This window comes from Malania oleifera, chromosome 4 (assembly GCF_029873635.1).
Source record: "Malania oleifera isolate guangnan ecotype guangnan chromosome 4, ASM2987363v1, whole genome shotgun sequence".
Classification (NCBI taxonomy): domain Eukaryota; kingdom Viridiplantae; phylum Streptophyta; class Magnoliopsida; order Santalales; family Ximeniaceae; genus Malania; species Malania oleifera.
The window spans coordinates 48,427,422-48,449,790 of record NC_080420.1 but is presented as its reverse complement, the minus strand read 5'-3'; the positions used below and the strand labels follow the sequence as shown (position 1 = coordinate 48,449,790).

Below are 22,369 nucleotides of genomic sequence, written 5' to 3'. Positions count from 1 at the left end.
AGGAAGGCTTGGGTTGGAGTTCTGTCCAGGGGACTTCTGCTCGGTGGCTGGAAAGACCTTTTGAGGTTGAAGAAAATTAGAAAAATGGTATCTGACATGTGTAGAGACAAGGCCCCAACCCAGATTTTCTTAGTGACATACTTTCACACCCCATTTGGATCATGGATTTTGTTTGAGGAAAGGAAAGGAAAATAAGAAGGAAATATATTTTCCATTGTATTTTCACTTTACGTCAAATAGTATTAAAAATAAAGATTTATCCTAATGTGATTAAGAATTAAAACAAAATTAAATGTTATGCTAGTGGAAGTTGATATCCTAATCTTTTTTTTGATGAATTCCATCGTAAGGGTGAATACTAGTGTGAATTCCACTTTTATCACCCTCATTCCCAAAAAGGAGAGATTCAGAAGAGTTAGGACTTTAGACCAATTAGCCTAGTTACTAGCCTATAAAAAATCCTATCAAAGTTCTTGCTAATAAACTTAGAATAGTCTTTGGGGATACTGTTACCATGGCACAATTCGTATTTATCCATAATAGGCAAATTCTAGATGCTATGCTAGTGGCTAATGAGGTGGTAGAGGATGTGAGGAGGGTAGGCAAGAAGGGGCTTCTCTTTTTAAAGTGGATTTCAAGAAAGCTTATGATAGAGTTATGGGGCTTTTTAGATAAGGTGTTAAATGAAAATGGCTTTGGGGACTTGTGGAGAAGTGGATCAGCGGTGCCATAGTTTGACCCATTTATTGTCAATTGGTCAACCTAGAGAGTGGTTTAGGGCCTCTAGGGAGGGGGTCTTAGACAAGGGGGTTTGCTCTCTGTTTTTGTTCACCCTAGTTGTTTACACCCTTAGTAGGATGCTTCTCCATGCTTAAGGTAGGGGTTGATCATAGGTTTGCATGTTGGGAGGGGGGAAGTGGAGATCTCATACCTACAATTTCTTGATGACACCCTGCTCCTTGAGGACAATTTTGAAAAGTCTCAAAATATTTGAGTAGCCTTTGGACTTAAAAATTAATGTCTCCAATAGTGTGGGATGGTAGGCATCAGTATGGAGGAGAGGAGAGGGTTCTTTAGAATTTTATATTGCTTGTGGGTTCTGACTACCTTGAGTGGCCCCTATCTTATCTTGGCCTCCCTTTGGGAGAGAACCCAAACTCTCAAGCCTTCTAGGTTCATGTGCTGAAAAAGGTGACTAGGAGATTGGAGGGTTAGAAGAGGCATATTTCTCTCTTTAGGGTCAAACCACTGTCATTATTGCTTCATGCTCTAACATCCCTATTTATTATTGCTCCTTGTTTAAGATTCCCTCGAAAGTAGCCAAATTGCTAGAGGTTGATGCGCGATTTCCTTTGGTTGGGTTCTAGGGAGGGGAGGGGAGGTGAGACCATCTAGTTAGTTGGGAAGTGGTTAGCAATCCTAAGTCCTTGGGGGGGGGGGGGGGGGGTAGGGATTAGGAATATGATATCCAAAAACATCTCCCATATAGGCAAATGGCTTTGTGGGGGTTCCCTCTGGAGGGGGTTATCTCTCATAAGGTGATTAAGACAAAGTATGGGATCAAACGGAATAGGTGGGAAATGAGAGTTTGTGGCGTCATCTCTTATGTCTATCCTTGGAAATCGTACCCCAAGTAGCTTGTCATTCCTTTCCTCTCATCTGATAAGTGGGTAAAGACAAAATATTTTATTTTTGGGAGGATGAATGCCGCCCCGGGGGGGGGGGGGGACTTCGTTGGAGTTGAAAGTTCCTTGTTCATTTAAGCTTTCATTGCTACATAACAGTCCCATTAACTCCATTTCTTCCTAGGGGGTTCTTCTTCTTGGGATTTCCATTTCTTTTGGAGTCTCAATGAAAGAGAACTCGATGAGCTCACTATCTTTCTTGTTGGACCATCATGTTCCTTCCATTTTTTAGGACATGAGTGTGGGAGGGTGATTATTCGGGTGTATTCAATTCTAAATCCTTTCTCTCTCACCTTTTAAAACTCCCTCCCTCTGACCTTTTCCTTTGGAACCACATTTTTTGGAGGGTTAAGGTGCATGGGAAGATTTGAGCTGTTGACTGGACTGTGTTTCTAGAAAGGATTAACATGCATGATTTGCTTCAAAGGAGGCCCCATAAATCTTTCAATCATGACAAGTGCTTCCTGTGTTGTGAAAGCAGCGAAATGAGTGCCCATATTTTTGTGCATTGTAGGTTGGCATTGGACTCATTGAAGCTTTGGAACACTTTTTATGCACGGGGAAAGAGTGGGTAGCTCCAGGAAAGGTGGGAGACTTGTTATTGGTTAACTTCAGGGGTTTTGGAAATAATAGAATTGGTAAAGCTCTTAGGTGTGCAACTGTCTTTGCCATCCTTTGGCTGTGGATTGAAAGATTTGTGGCCCCACTGAAGCATGATCAGAATCAGAAAAATTTTGGACCAACTTAAATTGGCATGATGTGCTCTGCCATTCAACAGATCGCAATTGGCTGATTTAGCAGCTTCCTCTTGTTGGCCCTGATGCATCACTGGATTCATATTACTAAAGAATTGGATTAAAGCCAGGTTTATGTTAATAACTCCCAGACTGCTCTTATAGACAAATGCACTGTCATGGCTAGATGCAGACTCCTGTTCTTGAAGTCTCTTTGTGCTGCTTGTAAACCTTAGCTTCCCACCACTAGTGCTACCATCACTTGATATTGATCCCGATGCTCCATCATTCCACCAGAACTGGAGACTTTCAATTGATAAATCCTCTTCACCATCTCGTTCCAGCCATGACTGCCATTACTAGCAGACTGGTTCCCTCTCATGATTTCAGAGGATCTAGAATCCTTCAATCCCATCACTGACAGAAAAGCTTCCATGGAGCCCCTTTCAAACCCCAGTAACAAATTAGAGAACCTTTTCCCCTCTAAACCCAATACTATTTCTTGATACTCATCCCTATGAGTTGGTCGGTGTACTGCCCAATGGTTAAATCTCCCCATCCTCGCTAGCATGGAAAGTCCTTCAACTGAACAAAAATTGAAGAGCTACAGTCATAAATTCATCGTGCCACAACACTGTAATTGATCCCACTGACCATTCTTCTTTAGCAATTAATAGATCTCCCTGCACCTATCTTTTGAAATCTTAGATTGAAGATCCTTCAATTTGGATTGAAATTGAAGAACTTACTCTATCATCCTGATTGGAAACCAGCAGCAATGCACCACTAGACATGCGAACTAGGAAAAATAGCAGTGGGAGAAGAGAGAAGAGAGTGAGGCAAAAGCAAATCGCAGCAATTTTCCAATAGCATTTTCCACACTGCCGCTGCATATCCATGGAACCTAAGAGCTACATCTGAACTTATCATTCCGGTTGAAATATAAAATATTATGAAGTATCCAGCACAATGTATACAGATATATATAGCTATATGCATATATTTTGGACAACTAGGCTAGGTTTATACAACCTAGGGATGGCTCTTCCCCCATCCAAACCCCTCCCTATCCTTTTTAAGGTTTTGAATCTGGCATTCAATGATATTTAAAAGTATCTAATTCATTTATGATATGATTGGATTTGAGTTGGCCAAGCTTTTTTTCTGGGTTTATTAGATGTAACCCGAACTCCTTTTTTAGCTTAGCTGCCTGGTCCAGATTAGAATGCTAGTCGCCTTTGTTTATGATGCTATTCTAAAGTTAAATCAGTTCATGGACTTTAAAATTATGGTGGCTGAGGACCCTAGACTTCGAATAATTTTGTGTGCGCCATGGCACTTCACATACTTGGAAGATTGAGAACAAACTTGTTCAAGGTTGCATACTCTTCTGATTTCTGAGAAATCCTTTTTATATGCATTCTTTTAGTATACAGGATTTATTTTTGGTATGATGATGGCTTAACCCTTCAAATGATACTCTTGTGTAAATAAATATGGCGATTTGATATTGTTCATAACTGATGATGGCCCCATTATATCTACTGGTTATGTAAGTTAAAAAGTTCTCATATAGAAACTAAAAGAACAATATAGTCTGTAGCTAATTTTTAAGTGATTTGTGAATTAGACTATGTTTATTGTTTTCTTATCTGAAGGCATCTGATGTAGAATTTGCTAATTTAGGGTCATAAGGATCTCTCCTTTCGCAAATAGATTGTCTTTTGATGCTCCTCCAGCTGTTCAACGGCTTAGATGCTTGGCGAATTATGAAGCTCTAAAGTTTTCAAATCCTATTTTAACTCTGGGTGAAACATTGGTGGCAAGAATGAGAGAACGCAGCACAAATGATAGTGGAAAATACATTTCCGTGCATCTTCGGTTTGAGGAGGTAAGTTTCCATTGACTTGAAAGAATTTTTGTGAAAATTTAAGAATCTTGCTATCAGACCTCGACTATCTTCTGTCTTTTGTAGGATATGGTTGCTTTTTCATGTTGCATATTTGATGGCGGACAGCAAGAGAAAGAGGACATGAATGCAGCTAGAGAAAGAGGTTGGAGAGGGAAGTTTACAAAACCAGGTCGTGTTATACGTCCTGGAGCAATCAGGATAAATGGAAAATGTCCACTCACTCCTTTGGAGGTATTGTCATTTATACTTGCTTGATTCCATCTGTTTCCTATGGGGTGATTATCATTGCTATCATATTGTGCTTTGCAAATCCTCTCATTTCCCAGCCTAATTTGTTTACACTTAAGAAATCTGTTACAGATGTCAATGCTTTAGCCTTTTGTTTTCAGTGCATGCACTTGCTCTTCTTGAATTAGAATTCTCTAGAATCATGCATATTTTATTTCTTATTTTATATATATATATACTTTTTAGCAGTTTGATATGGGTTTCATGCATTTGTATAAATTTTTATGCATTTCTATTCATGTCTACTGTTATGCAAGTGTCAGTAGAGGGAGAGAATGTTTCTCATTAACAGTAATGTTGCCCGACCCTTTTTTAGAATTTTTTTGGGGGAGAGGGGTGGAGATTTGCTGAAGAACATTAGGTGTTTCTCTGATAAACTAATTTGATTTGGTAAAAAATTGAAGAATGACCAAGCATTTACTGGTAATCTGGTCTGCTGGGGTTATGACTTCACATTTTTAAGAACATTTTCACAGTTCGTCTTAGAGTTCCTTCTCAGATACATAAGCTAAAGCATTGCAACTGTTTACTGATAAAAAATAAAAGAAAAAAATTTAGGGGCTGGTTTAGTATCACTGTCCCCAAAAAAATGCTTAGAAACCAGAAACTAATACTAAAAATTGAAAACTAGTAACTATTTGGTTATAACTTAATATTTTCAAAACTAAAACAAATGAAAAACCTAATTAAGCACATTTCATTTTTGTGCCCGAGTCAAGTGACAATTAAACAATATGACTAAAATAGCAAAAATGCAAAAGAATGCAAATTAGAAAATATTATTATTTGAAAATAGAAATTAATTACTACTATTTAGTTAATTATTATATTTTTTTAGGAATTTTTTTAGAGCTCCAAGAACAACTTATTGTGTAGGACAATTAAAAAAAATGTAAAAATATTTTTTGAATGGATTTTATTATTTTCTCAAATTTTTAGAAATTTTATGGATATTATATTTAAATTTTATTTTAAATTCACATGGTCATATTATTTTAATCTTTTACTTAAAATTATGTAAAGAATGATTTAATTTACAGAAAAAAAAAAAAGCTATTAAAGTATTGTGGCAACACAGCAATTGAAAACCATACAATCTGCAGTAGCTAAAAACTGAACAGAAGCGCATAAACTAGCAAGGTAAACAAATTCGTTGCCATCACCAGTTTAATCACTACTCTGCGACAAAAACAGAAAAAAAGAAAAAGAAAGATATCAAACAGCCCCTTGAGGCCAGTTTAATTGTGAAGAACAGTTTTCATTTTTCATTTTTATTTTACAATGGATTACAAATTTGCCATCTCGATTTCCACTTTTCCAGTATTTGCACTGGTAAACTTGAAAAGCCTCTTTTTATTGTTTTCCATATAAATATTGGAAAATTAGAAAACAAGTGTGATGTTTTTCTTAACTGAGTAAAATCAAAAGTTATTCCCTACCTATACTATTAAGAGAAATCTATTTTAGTTCTAGACTTATTGATTTCATGCAATTATTTTTGTCATCCTAATTAAATCTAAAAATATTACTAAATCTCCTTTACATATATAAAATGGTGAGTTGGCATTCCATGTATCATTATTATTTGTTATGAGCCTAGTGTTAAAAGGAAAAATCTTAAGAAGTTTTGTTTTTAAAGTGATTATGGCTTCTAGTGCATAATTAGTTAAAATAATTCAAAAATAATATATACTTTTTTCCGTAACCAAAAATATCCATGCCCCAAATGAGCTGACTAATCTAAGGTTGGAGGGGCCTTCCATTAATTTCTACTTTTCAATTCATAATTGTTAAATTAGTTTTGATGACAATTTTATTTCAATAAAATTAATAAGTACGGTTCCTTAATTGTACAAATTAAAAGTACTGGGACTAAAACAAGTTTCAGCTAATAGTACAACGACTAACTTATCATTTCACTCTTCTTAATTCTTTGGAAAATTGGAAATGGAAAATGGACATTGTCTTCCGCAACTAAACAAGTCCTCAGGTTTTTAAGGAATCCTTTTTTCCCCCATGCAAACTACCAAGACATCATCATGTTTTAAATGTTCTCACATTGATGCGCAGAAAATTGGAGATATCGTTAAACTTTCATCAAACAGTTGACTAAATCTGAAACTTCTCTCCTTTACCACTGGGGTAACTATGTTGATGAGTGTTCTTTTCATGAATGCCAATACATTGCACTGGAGGGAATTGAAGAATGAATGTGAAGTTCTTCTCATGAACTAATCTCATTTGTTGTGGCTATCATTCCATATTTCTATGACATAGATGTCCACCTTGTATTAAAGATGCCTAAAGCAGATAAAAATTGTTTGTTGCAAGAAGAGCTAATTTTGATATATTCTTTGAATCTTCTACAGTTCTAGTAAATAATGTTCATCCAGTCATTCATGTCTTATGTGTAAAGTACTAGAATAACATGATGTTGCTAGCTGATTTTTGATTTGTGGTGTAAACAGGTTGGCTTGATGCTTAGGGGAATGGGATTTGATAAAAGTACATCTATCTATTTGGCGTCAGGAAAGATATACAATTCTGAGAAAAATATGGCTCCACTATTGGAAATGTTTCCCCTTCTACAAACTAAAGAGATGTTGGCATCTGACGAGGAGCTTGCTCCATATAAGGTTCGACAGCCTTGCATCTCTCTCATTTTGGATCTCATTCATTATCATTGCTTTAACTTGAGTTATTGCTTCTAGAACTATTCTTCCAGGATGGCTGCCATAGATTACACTGTTTGCCTCCACAGTGAAGTATTTGTGACAACCCAAGGTGGAAATTTCCCTCATTTTCTTATGGGCCACAGAAGATACTTGTATGGTGGACACTCCAAGACAATCAAGCCTGATAAACGAAAGTTAGCATTATTGTTTGATAATCCAAATATCGGGTACATATTCATCTTATTCTAGACATCTTTATGCTATGGTCAGAATTTGGGAATGAGGGAATACAGGAATAGTGTGAATGAAACTGGATACGGCAATGGTTTATGGGACCCACCTCTCTAAGTGTTATGGATTCCCAATCCAGTGGCTCGGATTGGGTTACCTACATGGGGGAAGTGAGAAGGGGAATTTTGTTAGGGGAATGGAATCTTGTGCTCTACTATAATAGTATTCCAGTCTATTAATGTATTCATTATGTCTCGATGATTCTGATTGCAACATAGGAATGGACTGGGATTCCCAGTCTGGCTCATTCCTATTCTAGGATGCAAATGAACCCTTAGGTGACTCTTATAATCCGTCCATGACTGCTGACTGAAATGGCCAGCATGTGCTGAGATTGATTGAATTTCAAACCTGGCGTGAAATAGATTGTCTTGTTGGCATCGCAAAAATGGAATCAGCCAAGGACACTTAAATATGTAGGGTATTCTGGCAAGCTGAGTTTGATACGAGTAAATGTAATTCAGTTTTTGTGACATTTGCCAGTCCCATAAGGCAGCAAGCCTTTATCTTTAAATTTTTGCATTAATGTTATATCCTCTCTGATCAAATGGCAGAAGTCAGATTGGATGATGTGATGAGTTTATTATCTGTAGAACTAGAATCATATGCTTGGGGCAGTATTGGCATCAATTGGACCCAAAAACTGGAACAATATTCTCCCAAAAAAATAAAAAATAAGTAACTACCGAAACACCCCCTCCCCCCCATCACCCCGAAAAAGAGTTAAAGTGACCTTTTATTTTTTAAAAATACTATGTACAAGATTGTTTCAATTTTTTATGGAATGATTTGGTCTGACAGTAGCTTCTGTAAATGTTCATATATGTGAAATATGGTGTTTTAACTACAGCATTTATCCCACTATTTTTTCTTCGCATAGATGGAAATCCTTCAAGCGTCAAATGCTGAACATGCGAGCACATAGTGATTCCAAGGGAATCGAGCTCAAAAGGCCGAATGATTCGATATATACATTTCCATGCCCAGATTGCATGTGCCGCACAAACAAATCTGAAGATTCAAGATCATCATCAGCCACGTGACTTGCTTGGTGGAAGTGGTTTTGTTGGATGATTTTTTATCCTGTTTTTGTGAGGGACATCTAGGTGCTGACCCCACCATTGATAAATTTTGATCCTGTAATTTTGTGACGTACCTCTAATCACTGACTGCCCCGCCACTCCTCACCCCCCACCCTGCCCCCAATTATTTGTTGTAATTCTTTCATTCTTTTTTTTTTTGCCTTCCCATTTACCCTTCATTTTTGGGCTTTGGGAGACAAGTTGATAATTATTTGTGGGAGTGGGTTGAGGGAAGTTACATCTTTTTGTACATGATGCTGGAAGAGAGAACAGAAGCGAAAAATCTGTGTTGCTGGAGCTATCTGGGCATTAACATTCCGTTGGCTGATGTATTGTGTAGATGGTGCGGCTATCAGGCTGCAAAATGACACTTGGCATTCTTCCGGCCTGGGTTCTCCGAAGCTTGTACATTGTTTTGATTTTGATCGGACTGTCAGAATATTTGTACATTTATCACAACCTAGGCAATGATTGTTTCCCCTATATTTTGCCTTTTTCCTCCTTGGGAATTCCCTTGCTAGCCATCTTGATGGTTTTGTAAGCAATAGTCTCTTATAGAACTGTACTCATCCATTCCCTTAATTTCATTTTCTCAATTTGGGCTGTTAGAAGAGTAGAATTGTATTCTTGGTTCACTTGTACAAAAAGACATATTTATGTAGTCTTCTATATAATCAGCTTCGATTATAATGTGGGGTGTTTTCTTTGGACAATGTGGAGCAGATATGAAGTGACTCCTGTAGGGGGGAACTGTTTATGATTGCTATTTCAAGAAGTTTACCGTTGATAATGAAGGCGTCTCATCAATCATCCAAGAAAACATTGTCCCTGCCTCATCTGTTTAAAGGAAGAGTGGTGGCCTGATGAAAATGATAAGTCAATTTTTACCTACCTTGTTTGTTTATTGTTTTGTTTTTCTTATTTGATTCTTTATTGATATCTTTTTTGGTTTTTTGGACTCACTTTGAGGTAAGAGTCAAGTGCACCACTGGTGGCGGTTTGGAAAACATAGCTAAAAAAGCTTTGATGTGCTTCATTCTTGTTGAAATACATTGTATGCTCCTTAAGACAAAAATTGTTAGTTTTTATGGTAGCCATCATCCCAACCTAGTCCAACACCTCAGCAACCCCTCCCCTCTTCACCCTCCTGGATGCACTGTGCTTCCTGGAACAAATTGTGTAGGTGGAGATGCAACTTTTGGCTCTCAATGCGCATAAGTTTGCTTGGAGTAACATGTTCATGAACGGAGCACAGCCATTATCATCCTTTCTCTAGGTTGGACAAAAGTCGGTGAGCTGCCACAATAGCTCTAGTTTAAAGCACCCGCCCTAAATGTTGGTCTCCAGGAATTCATGGCCTGCAAAAAATTGTGGCTATTTTGGGTTAGATATAATATGAGAAATAGGATAAGACGAGCACTTCAAGCAGAGAGAAACAACATTAATAGGAAAATCATGGATGATATTTTGAGTCAAACGGCTATAGCATGTTGGGCTTCTGTAACCATCCTAAACAAATCAAGTTAGACTTGCTTTGGAGTGCTTTTTCTATCAATTAAGCACTTTATTCATCAATCATGTAAATACCTCTCTTTAGTTTAATTGTAATATTAATCATAGTCTGCAATCACATTAATTACTTGTTCGATTGACTTCTAATCTTACAATTGGTTTTGCAAGAGTGATGCTTAGCGAGTGCTTGGGATTGATCACGAGGCGCATGGTGGGTTTCGTGATGTTATAGGGAGATTTGGCTTGGTGGGCTCGAATCAGGATTCACTAAGGGCAACTCACTTTTAACCTTTCCTTAACTAGCTCAAGTGCTACTTATGTTGCGTTTCCTTATTTTCTTTCTAGCCATGTGTCATTCTATTATTGAATAATAGAATGACACAACCAGAATGACACAACCTTTTATATTAGCCTGTTTAGAGAGCCCCGGCCAACCGACCATCTTTAGGCACAGAAGCCCAGCCAATCGGCCACCCTAGCACAAAACAACCCAACTGACCAGCCTTAACATTTGGCCATATTTGCATGCCTCAACCGATCGACCATTTAGCCATTAGAAAGCCCCAATCGACCGGCCTAATGGATCAGCCGATCGGCTTGTGAGCTAAGCTAACCAAACCAATGAAGGTTGGAAAATCGCCTGAGGTCAGCCGACTAGGACCTTCCCCAGTTAGCTGAACCTCCCAAGTTAGACCATTTTTCAACGCCAAAACGTCATTATTTTTCAATTAAACAAATTAATTATTTCCCTTCGTGTCCCTAACGGTCATATTTTTTGGGAGGTCTATAAATTGCCCATTCATAAGCATAATTAGCAAGGTGATTAGCTAAAAAATTCTCTCAAATGTTTTTGCTATATTTCTTATCTTTAAAGCTTTAATTCACTCTCTTTATGCATTCGAAAAATCATATTTAAGAGAGTTTTTATTTTCTTTCACTTCTTTCATTTGCATATTGATTGCATTTGAGGGTTGATTGAAAGAAGCTTTTATTTGGGCAATTTATTTTGTCATTTAAAGAACTTACTCTCACTCATCTTTCATTTTGAAAAACAATTTTTGAGAGTAAGATTAAAGTTTCTCCCATATATTTTCCTGATAAATATTTTTCGGGAAACATATTCAAGCTTGTGAATTGTTTTGCACATTTATTGCAAAATCCAAAAGTTCACATAGTTTTTATTGCAAAAATCTTCTTGAGCAAATACCCTAGGCTTTTCCTACATTTATTTTGAAATATATTTTTTAAGAAAATCTTTGAGTAGGCTAAGAGAACCTTGAGCATATTTCCATCTACATATCTTTGCTTGAAAGGCCTCTTACATTTATTGGGCAAAAATCATTTGAAGGCAAAACCCTAGGTTCTCCTACTTTTTTATTGAAAAATATTTTTGGAGAAATCTTTTTGGGTTTATCTTTGAAGTATTCATTATATATATTTGATTCAAAGATTGCAAAAACCTTTTTGAGAAAAGCATCCACACTCTATTGAGCATTATTTCATATTGTTACCCCTTGTGGCTAAGGTTTCTCATTCCAGCTAATTTTGATGATTTCAACCCATTAGTGTCCCTCATAGTATCTAATATATATTCCCAAGTTAAGTTCAGGTATACAGGTCAACACCAAAGCAAAGCATTATGATCAAACAAGTCTTGATGAGACAATTAGCAAATGAATGATTGAAGAAACAATAACCAAAGGTCATAACCAAAGAACATACATGAAACACCCAAAGCACAACCAACCAAAGCACATATAAAGACTTTTGTTTGTTTTTGTTGGGTTGTGCAAGAGGTAGGAACTGCTTTGTAACTCTTGTGTGTGTGATGTGTATAAGAATACCTTGCAAGAGTTGAGAAATTGCATACGCATTTAGTTCATATTAGTTTAGAACATTAAAACCGAGTTAACACATGCATATCGAATCACACCATTGCTTAAGATGTCAAAACGAGCTTCCAAACATGTTTTATTAACCAAGACATCTTATATTTGGTCAAAATTACACTTGGACAAGGTTGGATTTTAATTAAAACAACCACACTTCTTTTGAACCTATCCTAGTACATTTAGAGACTTATTTATGTAAGTAAAACAAGCAACTCGTTGACGAGACCAGGGCACTCATGGACTAGTGTATACAGGGGACTTGTCGACTAGTTTAGGGCACTTGTCGACTAGGAGATCCCAAGATCAACCTGAGATTGTAAAGGTGACTCATTGACGAGAATAGGGGACTCGTCGACTAGTGTATGCAGGTGACTCATCAACGAGAACAAGGCACTCGTCGACTAGGAGATCCCGAGACCAGTTTGAGACTTGCAAAGAAGACTTGTCGACAATAACAAGGCACTCATCGACTAGTGCATGTGTGTGACTCGTCGACTGGTCCATGGACTCATCAACTAGTGACTGTTGTAGAAAGAAATAAATGCATGATAACAGCTAGTATTGTCCTTGTCTTGTCTCCATTAATGCCCAATGGCTAGCCAACAACTTGCTCATATTCTTGGCCATAAATATACCCCATTAGTATTCATTAGATACATTGGTTAAACATTGGTTGTTGAGAATATTCATTGTGCATTCATTCTAGGTTTCATATTTGCTCTCAAGGTCTCTTGCACCTTATTCTTGTTTACACATCATTTGCCAAAGAGAGTAGGGTGAGGTTTCTACTTGTAATATCAACTCAAGAAGGAGCATTTCGAATTGTATCTACTTGCTGTTGATTCATTGTACACTTGGAGGTTCTTTGTGAGCCATTGTAAGGTGGTTCTTGGTGAACACCTTGGTTGAGCTCTTAGTGAGCATCTGGGAGTGGTTCCCTTGTTGTAAAGGCTTCTCCGTCTTGCAAGGAGATCATATAATGGATTTGAGAATCCTTGTGTTGGTCTTAAGGCGTAGACGTAGGCTTGGTGCTGAACCACATTAAATCGTTGTGTTGAGCTTTTCTCTCCCTCATCTATGTATTTGCTTGTGTTTTTTTTGCTTTGAAATAATTGTGACATATTTCACTTGCTTTTTGCCAAGTTATTTGATTTTGTACAAAACTTACATATCCGCGAAAATCGTCTATTCAATTCCCCTCTAGATGCACACACGGGCCAACAAGTGGTGTCAAAGCCAGTCACTAGACTTTCGGAGTAACATCTAGCACGGAAAGATCATGGCGGATATGTTTTTCCAAGGACAATTTGTTGATCATCCACCAAAGTTCAGTGGAAGCAACTACTTGGCATAGTAGGACCGAATGTCAATCTTCATCCAATCATTTGACTTGAAAATATAGAATGTGATCACCCAAGGAGATTACGTGTTCAAGGATGACAAAGGTGAGCTCAAACCAATCGAGAAATTGTTAGACACAGAATCAAGGTTAGTTTAACTAAATTACAAAACAAAGAATTTTCTCTATTGTGTTGTAAGTGGTGAAGAGTACAACCGCATTTGTGAATGCAACAACGCAAAGGAAATGTGGGAAAAGCTCCAAGTAACATATGAAGGTACGTCTCAAGTTAAAAAAGTCAAAAATTTATATGTTTGTTAAAGAATATGAAATGTTCAAAATGGAAGAAGGTGAGTCAATTACTTCCATGTTTACACGATTTACACATATAACAAATGGCTTGAAATCACTTGGTAGGGAATACTCTATGGAAGATAATATGCAAAAAGTGCTTCATTCATTATTGGAATCGTGGCATGCAAAGTCTATAGCCATTGAAGAAGCAAAAGACCTTTCAAAGGTCACACTTGATGAGCTCATCGGGTCTCTCGTGACCTTTGAGATCAAAAATAAAAATGATGCACTTGAAGTGGAAAAATTGAAAAGGGCACCACGGATAGCCTTGAAGGTAGCAAGTCAAAAATAAATTTTGGAAGAAGGAAGAAGAGAGTGACAATGAAGATGAAGTAGCTCTCCTCACAAGAAGATTCATAAATTTCTTGTTGAACAAACGGACTGGTAAGCCAAAGGAGAAAGGAGAATCAAGTATAAAATGTTACAATTGCATGGAGCCTAGACATCGGATGGCTGAATGTCCCCAATTCAAAAACAAAGGAAATAATTAGCAAAGAGATAAGAAGAAATACAAAGCTATGAATGCAACCGGATGGGACGAGTTGGACGAAACTTCAACTGATGGAGAAAATGAAGAGAAAGTTGCAAACTTTCATGGTGGACAAGCTAGATGAGGTAAGCTCTAATGATGAATATTTTCCTTCTTATGATGAATTGAAAGAAAATTGTAGGAAGCTTTATAATGAGTTAGTTGCAACTAAAAGGAGAAATAAACATTTTGAAGAAACACACTCAAATTGCAAGAGAAAAGAGATATGTCTTTGTTCTGCTTTAAAGGAAGAAAATGCATTTTTGAGTGCAAAAATTAAAGAACTTCCTAAAAGTTATTGAATAGGTCATGAGTTTTTCCAAAAGAAAATAGAAAATTTGAAAAATCAAATTGATGAAAGTTTTTTTTTTTTAAAAAAAAACTTGTCTTTGAAGAAGAAAATTGAGGACCAAAGCAAAATCATTTATAAGTTTACTAATAGGGAATAGAATTTTGACAAATTACTTGGAGTTCAAAGATTTGGGATTTTCAAAGAAGGTTTAGGTTATGACTTTTCATCATCCAAATCTATTGGTTTTACAAATCTATGTGTCAAAAGAAACTCATTACCAAGCAAAAACCCAGCACCCAAACCAAACCCTTTGCATGTTAATAAAACTTGCTTATACTGTGAAAGAAAGGTCATGAACGCTTCAATGGTCCTTTTAAAGGAAACAAAAGGGGAAAAAATATGCGTGGATGATCAAGAACACTAACCCCATAGAACCCAAGGAAAATTGGTACCAAAGCAAATCACCTAACTTTATTTGCAGGTTTGCTTGGAGACCTCTTCAATGAAGAACAAGTGGTTCCTTGACAGTGGGTGTTCAAGGCACATGATGGAGACACCGGTAAATTTGTCTCTCTCAACTACAAGAAAGAAGGGGTCGTGACGTTCGGAGACAACGCCAAGGGAAGAATCATCGGTAAAGGTAAAATAGGTAATTCATCTCTTTCCATTGAAAATGTTGCCCTTGTTAGCACACTTAAGTACAACTTATTAAGTATTAGTCAGCTATGTGATAAGGGACTCATTGTTATATTTCAGTCCAACCAATGCCTAATAAATATTTTGAGTGGAAATACTATACTAGTAGGCAAACGTGAATCAAATATCCACACTATTGAACTTGATGATATAAATTCTTGTGATGTTAGATGTTTGGCTGCTACAAATGAATCCAGTTGGTTATGGCATAGGAGGCTTGGTTATGCTAGTATGGATTTATTGCATAGGTTATCTTCTAAAGATCTAGTTAATGGCTTACCAAAGTGTTAATTTAGGTGTAATCCCAAGAGGGGGGTGAATTGGGTATTTTCAAAATCTTTCAAATTATTTAGCACTTAAACCCTATTTCTAAATTTAATAAATTGATTGCAGAGGTTTAAGACTGATTTAAATTATTATACCGATGAATTCTTTTCACCCAACTAATTTTCAAGTACATGAGGGGTTTTTCAACATACACATGTAAGATAGATATTGAAATGCGTTGCGGAAAATAAAAGGAGTAAAGGAAGAGATAAGGCAAACACAATTTTTACGAGGTTCAACCAACCCGACCTACGTCCTCACTTTGAGCAACCCACTCAAGGATTCCACTAAATCCCAGCTCCTTTAACCGAGACGGAGCTTCCCTTACATTTGCTGCTTACAAGAGGCAACACTTCCTCCTCACCCGGTTCACAACCCAAACTGTGATTACAATATATAATTTCAAATCTGCAAAACAACTTAATATTGCTTCTAACAAAGTGAGTGAGTACAATTGAAATCCTAACACATATCCATATGATGAAACTTGAAGTTCAGTATGTATGTAACGATACAATCGTTGTATGAATGATATGCTTCAACCAATTTCCCTTTCATCAAATCTCCCAAGTAATGATATAAGTAAAAGTTTTGGAGAAATTAGGGTTATAGTTCAACTTGCTAAATGCACGAATATCAAATGTGAACTTATCAAAAGATTTGTTTTGAATATTATAATGATCAAAAACAATAATTTAACTTTCTTCCAAATATTCAACCACAATATGATCTTTGTAATATGCATATATATATATATGATATGATTTCCAAAGATCAAAAACCTGATATAATATTTTTTAAAAAATATCCCTCAATAATATATATAGTTATGAACACTAAGGATATTTAATTAAGTAGTTTTGTAATATCGAAAATATCAAGTCTTTAACTAAATACTCACTTGAGTCAAAACCGTTTAACCAATAGCGAAAACTTTTCTCAAATAGTGATCTTGTCACAAACAATTTAATATAAGCACACTCAAGATCAACCTTTCAACAAATATTCAATAATGGATTTTGAGATGAAAAACTCTATGAAAAATAAATATCAACAAGCAAATCAATTTAGATGAAAAACTCTAAGAGAATAAACATTAACAAGCAGATCGATTTACCAAACCTCAATACCAAAATGAAAGCACAATGATAGCTAGATTGCCTTTTAAAAATCAAGATAACCTTAGCTCAGATTTAACGTATAGACTTTGAAATCCCAATCAAAAACTCAGCAATGTATTCTCCCAAGTTGTGCTAATCGTACAATATGCTCAATCGTATGCCAAAGGTACTTTCTCTTATCTCTCTTTTGTCTCTTGTATGGGGCACTAAGGTTTAGATGTTGATTATATAGGTAACCTTGCCCTTAGAATGAATCTTAACCGTTGGATCAAAAAATAACTCGTTTGTTCTCTTATTAAAAAAATCAAATTATTAATCTTCCTATAAGTTCAGACGACTAAGGGTTAAGGCTTAGATGACTGAAGTTCCTTAGAGCTTCGAAAAAAAATAACCTGGGCACAGGGTCAGACAACTGAGGTTAGGGTTTAGTCTTCTGAAGTGTCGGGTTCAGACGACTGAAGTCTGAGTTTAGTCTTTTGATGTGCTTCTGTCAGGTTTTGTGTTTCACCAATAATTCTTCAGATGACTGAACTTAATCTTCGGTCTTCTGAAGAAATTCTTCAAATGATTGAGCTTAACTTCGGTCTTCTAAAGTTGAATCTTCAGACAACTGAACGTGGAGTTCAGTCTTTTGAACTGACCATTTTTTGGATTTTCCTTTTTAGTTTGAAAAATTTGCTTTTACACTCTTTCTTTGCTCTTTTATAAAATATTTTTCAAGGTTTTAAAAACATCTCTAAGTCCATAAATATCCCCTAAGGATGTTCATGAGATGCATGAGTCCTAAGGTCAATTTAGGGTATAATTTGAACCTCAAATTAAATCATATGAAATATGTAAATACATTCAATTCTAAATATCCATTCCCATGACGATTTTGAACTTGTCGCTTGCGTCTTCGTTCTTCAACTCTTTTAGTTCCATAGATTTCATCAGGGTATATATACGTTAGTCTTCATGGCTTCCATGACTTTTGATCCTTCCATGCATGCTAAATATTGTTCATGTTCACAATCTCAATGCACATATCAAATACCAAGTAATTTGTCATTATCAAAATCGGATTGGACTCATAGAGTCAACACAAAGGAAAACTATGTCAAAGACAAAGTTTGTGATGCATGTCAATATGGAAAACAAATTAAATCCGCATTCAAAACCAAGAAATTGATTTCCACAACTAGACCTCCTTAGTTAATACATCTTGATTTATTTGGGCCAAATGATGTAGCAAGCATTAGTGATAAATTGTATGCTTTTGTGATCATTGATGATTTCTCTAGTTTTTCTTGGGTTATATTTATTGCAAACAAAAGTGATACTTGCAATGCTTTCATTCATTTTTGTGGAAAAGTTCAAAATGAAAAAGGAATGCCTATTGTTAACATTAGGAGTGATAGGGGAAAAGAATTTAGAAACAAAGAGTTAAAAGATTTCTATAATGAAAATGGTTACTTGCACAACTTCTCTACACCAAAAACTCCACAACAAAATGGAGTAGTTGAAAGAAAGAACCAAACACTTCAAGAAATGGCAAGAACAATGTTTAATGAACATGGGCTTCCAAAATATTTTTGGGCTGAAGCCGTTAGTACAGCTTGCTATGTTAGTAACCGTGTCATCATTAGATCCAAAATAGGCAAAACCCCATATGAGATATGGAAGGGTAGGAAACCCAACATCTCACACTTCAAGGTTTTTGGTTGTGAATGCTTTATTCTAAATGATAGAGATTGCCTAACAAAATTTGACTCAAAATCCGATGAAGGGATCTTCCTAGGGTATGCAATAAATAGTAAGGCATATAGAGTATTTAATAAAAAAACCCAAACTATTCAAGAGTCAACTCATGTTGTTTTTGATGAATCAAACCCATATGCACCCAAAGCTACAATTGACTTAGAAGAAGATGATTAAGTAACTACCATGAGAAGTGAAAAGAAACTTGAGCAACTCAAGATAAATAATGAACAAGAAGAAAGTTCCCAAGAAATCAAAACTAATCATCATGAGTCACAAACTCTGTAAGAATTTGTAGAAATAGAGCAAAAGCTCCCCAAAGCATGGAAATTTTTCAGAAATCATCCGATTGATATTATCATAGGAAATCCATCCAAAGGAGTTAGTACTAGGTGACACCTAAAAAGCGAATGCAATCATATAGCCTTCGTATTCAAAATTGAACCTAAAAATTTTGAGGAGGCTGAAAATGACAAGAATTGGATCATTGTCATGCAAGAAGAACTTGACCAATTCGAAAGAAACAAAGTACGAGAATTGGTTCCTAAACCCAAGAACACAACGATAATAGGCACAAAATGGGTGTTTAGGAATAAGAAATATGAAGATGATAATATTGTGAGAAGCAAAGTAAGGCTAGTTGCACAAGGATATAACCAACAAGAAAGTATTGATTATGATGAAACTCATGCCCCCTGTAGCAAGACTTGAGGCTATTAGGATGTTACTTGAATTTGCTTGCTTTAAAGACTTTAAACTGTTTCAAATGGACATCAAGAGTGCATTTCTAAATGGATATATTAATGAAGAAGTATATGTTAGACAAACCCCAAGTTTTGAGAGTCATACTCACCCTAAACATGTATTTAAACTCTCAAAAGCCCTATATGGACTTAAACAAACACCAACAGCATGGTATGAACGTTTAAGTAAGTTTCTCTTGAAAGATGGTTTCACAAGACGACAATTTGATACTACCTTGTTCTTAAAACATAAGAGAAACGATATGCTTGTCATACAGATTTATGTAGACGATATCATTTTTGGTGCTTCAAATGAAAATATGTGTAAATAATTTGCCTGAACTATGCAGGAGACATTTGAGATGAGTATAATGGGTAAATTAACCTTCTTCCTTGGCTTACAAATTAAACAGTTGAAAAATGGAATATTCATAAATCAAGATAAATACGTAAAAGATATGCTCAAAAAGTTTGGTTTAGAAATGGGGGGAAAAAAAAAACAACTTCAATGAGCATAAAAACAAAGCTTGATAATGATGAGAATGGTAAAAAGGTTGACCAAAAACTATATAGAGGGATGATTGGCAATCTTCTTTATCTAACCTCCAGTAGGCCAGACATCATATTTAGCATTTGCCTATGTGCTAGGTTCCAATCATGTCCCAAGGAATCCCACCTAAATGTCATTAAGAGAATCTTCAAGTATCTGGCAGGTACACATGACTTAGGGCTCTTCTACCCGAAGAGTGCCCCATTTGATCTAACTTGCTATTCAGACGCTAATCATGGGGGATGCAAAACTGATAGGAAAAGTATTAGTGGAACATGTCACTTTCTTGAACACTCTCTTGTTTTTTGGTTTTGCAAGAAGCAAACCTCAATTGCCCTTTCAACCAAAGAGGCTGAATATATAGCAACTGGTAGTTGTTGTGTTCAAGTGTTATATATGAAGTAGCAACTTGAGGATTTCAAAGTTTTAGTAAAAGGAAATCCAATTCATTGTGATAACACCAGCAACATAAACATCTTGAAAAACCCATGCATGCACTCTAGGACTAAATATATCGAAATCTAGCATCAGTTCATTCAAGACCATGTGCAAAAGGGGGACATTAAGCTAGTATACGTTAACACCGCAAATCAATTAGCAGATTTTCTTACGAAACCCCTAAATGAGGAAAGATTCAGAAAATTAGACAAGAGTTAGGTATGTGCACTTTCAATGACTTATGTTAAAACACCCAAATCATTCTTGGTCTTTATTGGCTCAAATTTGAAATTACAAGGCAATAATTTTTACTACACTTGTCGAAGAGTAATAAAGAGCCACTCGTCGACTAGTGTATACCACATGTTGATGATTGATAAAGAACCACTCATCGACTAGCTTGTGTCACTCGTCAACGAGTCCTGGTGGGCAAATTAAAATTCCAGCACCCAGAACAGAAACCCTTCGAGCCCTAAAAACCCCAACTCTCTCCCATTTCCTCTCAACCGTCTGAGCCCTAATCTCTCATCCCAACAACTTCAAGCCCTATAACGAACTCCATGGCATCATCCTCCAAGAGAAAAGCCGTCGGCTCTTCCCGATGACCTGATATTGGTAAGGGTTCTTCTCGAAAACCCACCTCCAAGCAAGCACACAAAGATGCCAAAGATGCAGGCATGGGACTTGTGCGTTCAGAGGCTGAGTACCAATACAACACCAACATCTCTAAATGGAATATAGTATTTGATAAGATTGTTCCAAAAAAATTTCTTGATGATAATTTCTTTACCTTATTAGATAAGATTAAAGCTATAGGATGGGAAGCTTTGTTTACTTTGAATGAGCCTGTTTATGTTGAATTAGTTAGGGAGTTCTACACAAATTTTGTTCCATCATCCTGAAGTTGTGCGGCATACTCCATAGGCTATGACTAGTTTGACTCACACGATGCATTAAAATTAGTGACAAGCAATCCAGATATTCATGAAATAGCAAAACCGAAATCTAAGGAACTAATAGTCGAATTTAGAGTTTTACATCATATGATTACCTATAATTTCTCGCCGCGAAAGGGCGGGCGACACTCAGTAACGCTTGGTGACGTCTTTGCTATGTTTTGTCTATGGAATGATTAGGGAATACATTTGCCAATTGTCATTGTTAAACATATGGAAGAGAATTTAAAAAGGAAAAAAATGTGTTTGCCATATGGACATTTGCTTACCAAATTCTTTGATCATTTCGAAATTTCTCAAGCCAGCATGCCTAGTGTAGTACCTTCTTTGGAAGACATTTACATTGAGGCCACCCTTCATTGGATGCACTTTGTGAGAGATGATCAGGACATGATTTAGATGAAATTTGCAGAACTGGTTGGCAAATCCGAAGACAAAGTGGAAGCCGCTATGGAAGCGGACTCGGCAGCCAAAGGACAGTTCCTTCCTAATGCTCTTGAGGTTGCTCCTAAGGCATAACCATTTGATCCCATCATGGAGTATCTGGATAGAATTGAGTTATACATGGCAGCAATGGATCAAAGAAATCGTGCCTGTTTTGACTCCATAGACGCTAATCTCGCAGCTATTCTTGAGCATCTCCGCCGCAACCCATAGGGACCTCTCATTTATTTTTAATGATGGCAAAGGGCGAGAAGAAATTGTGTTTTAGGAAGCATTTTGAGAAAGATTATATTGAGATATAAAGGGGTAGAAAAAGATTTTTTTGAAAGGAAGAAATACTATTGTGATGTTGCTTATTGTTAGCTGATGTTTGCATCATTTTGTTGTTTTGATGCAAATCATCTTGTCTTAGATATTTTTTCTAACTATGTTATGAATGTGTTGTTAGTCGTACTATTTTGTAAGCATGATACATGCCAATGAGTACACGTTAATAAGTAACAACTTTTTGTGGGTTCTGCTATGCTCATATGATGATTTTTGATTAATGATCATTGCTTAACTTAATTGCTTGTTTAATTAAGCCATACTGAAATAATTTTGTGTTGGACATACTAAACTTCTTGTTTTGGACATACTAATTGACATTGTGAATATTGTTGGATTGTTGGATACTGATTTTTTTTAATAATGTTTTCAAACCATGCATACAGTGCATATAGTTAGGGGGGGGAATTATTCAAATTATTCAAACAAGTATGCATATTTT

General features: G+C 36.2%; 1 protein-coding gene across 2 annotated transcripts in view; it reads left to right on the top strand.

Annotated features, from left to right (window-relative positions):
- Positions 1 to 9,354, top strand: part of LOC131154246 (protein ESMERALDA 1) — a 51,798-nt gene extending 42,444 nt beyond the window's left edge. Inside the window, exons 6-10 of one of the 2 annotated variants that reach the window (XM_058106895.1) lie at positions 4,106 to 4,310; positions 4,395 to 4,562; positions 7,088 to 7,255; positions 7,331 to 7,521; positions 8,466 to 9,354. In XM_058106895.1, coding sequence (XP_057962878.1) covers positions 4,106 to 4,310; positions 4,395 to 4,562; positions 7,088 to 7,255; positions 7,331 to 7,521; positions 8,466 to 8,628 — 895 coding nt within the window. In that variant the 3' untranslated portion in view covers positions 8,629 to 9,354. Of the gene's footprint in view, positions 1 to 4,105; positions 4,311 to 4,394; positions 4,563 to 7,087; positions 7,256 to 7,330; positions 7,522 to 8,465 lie in introns of those variants that run through there. The other variant, XM_058106896.1, reaches the window with a different exon arrangement.
- Positions 9,355 to 22,369: the final 13,015 nt, after the last annotated feature.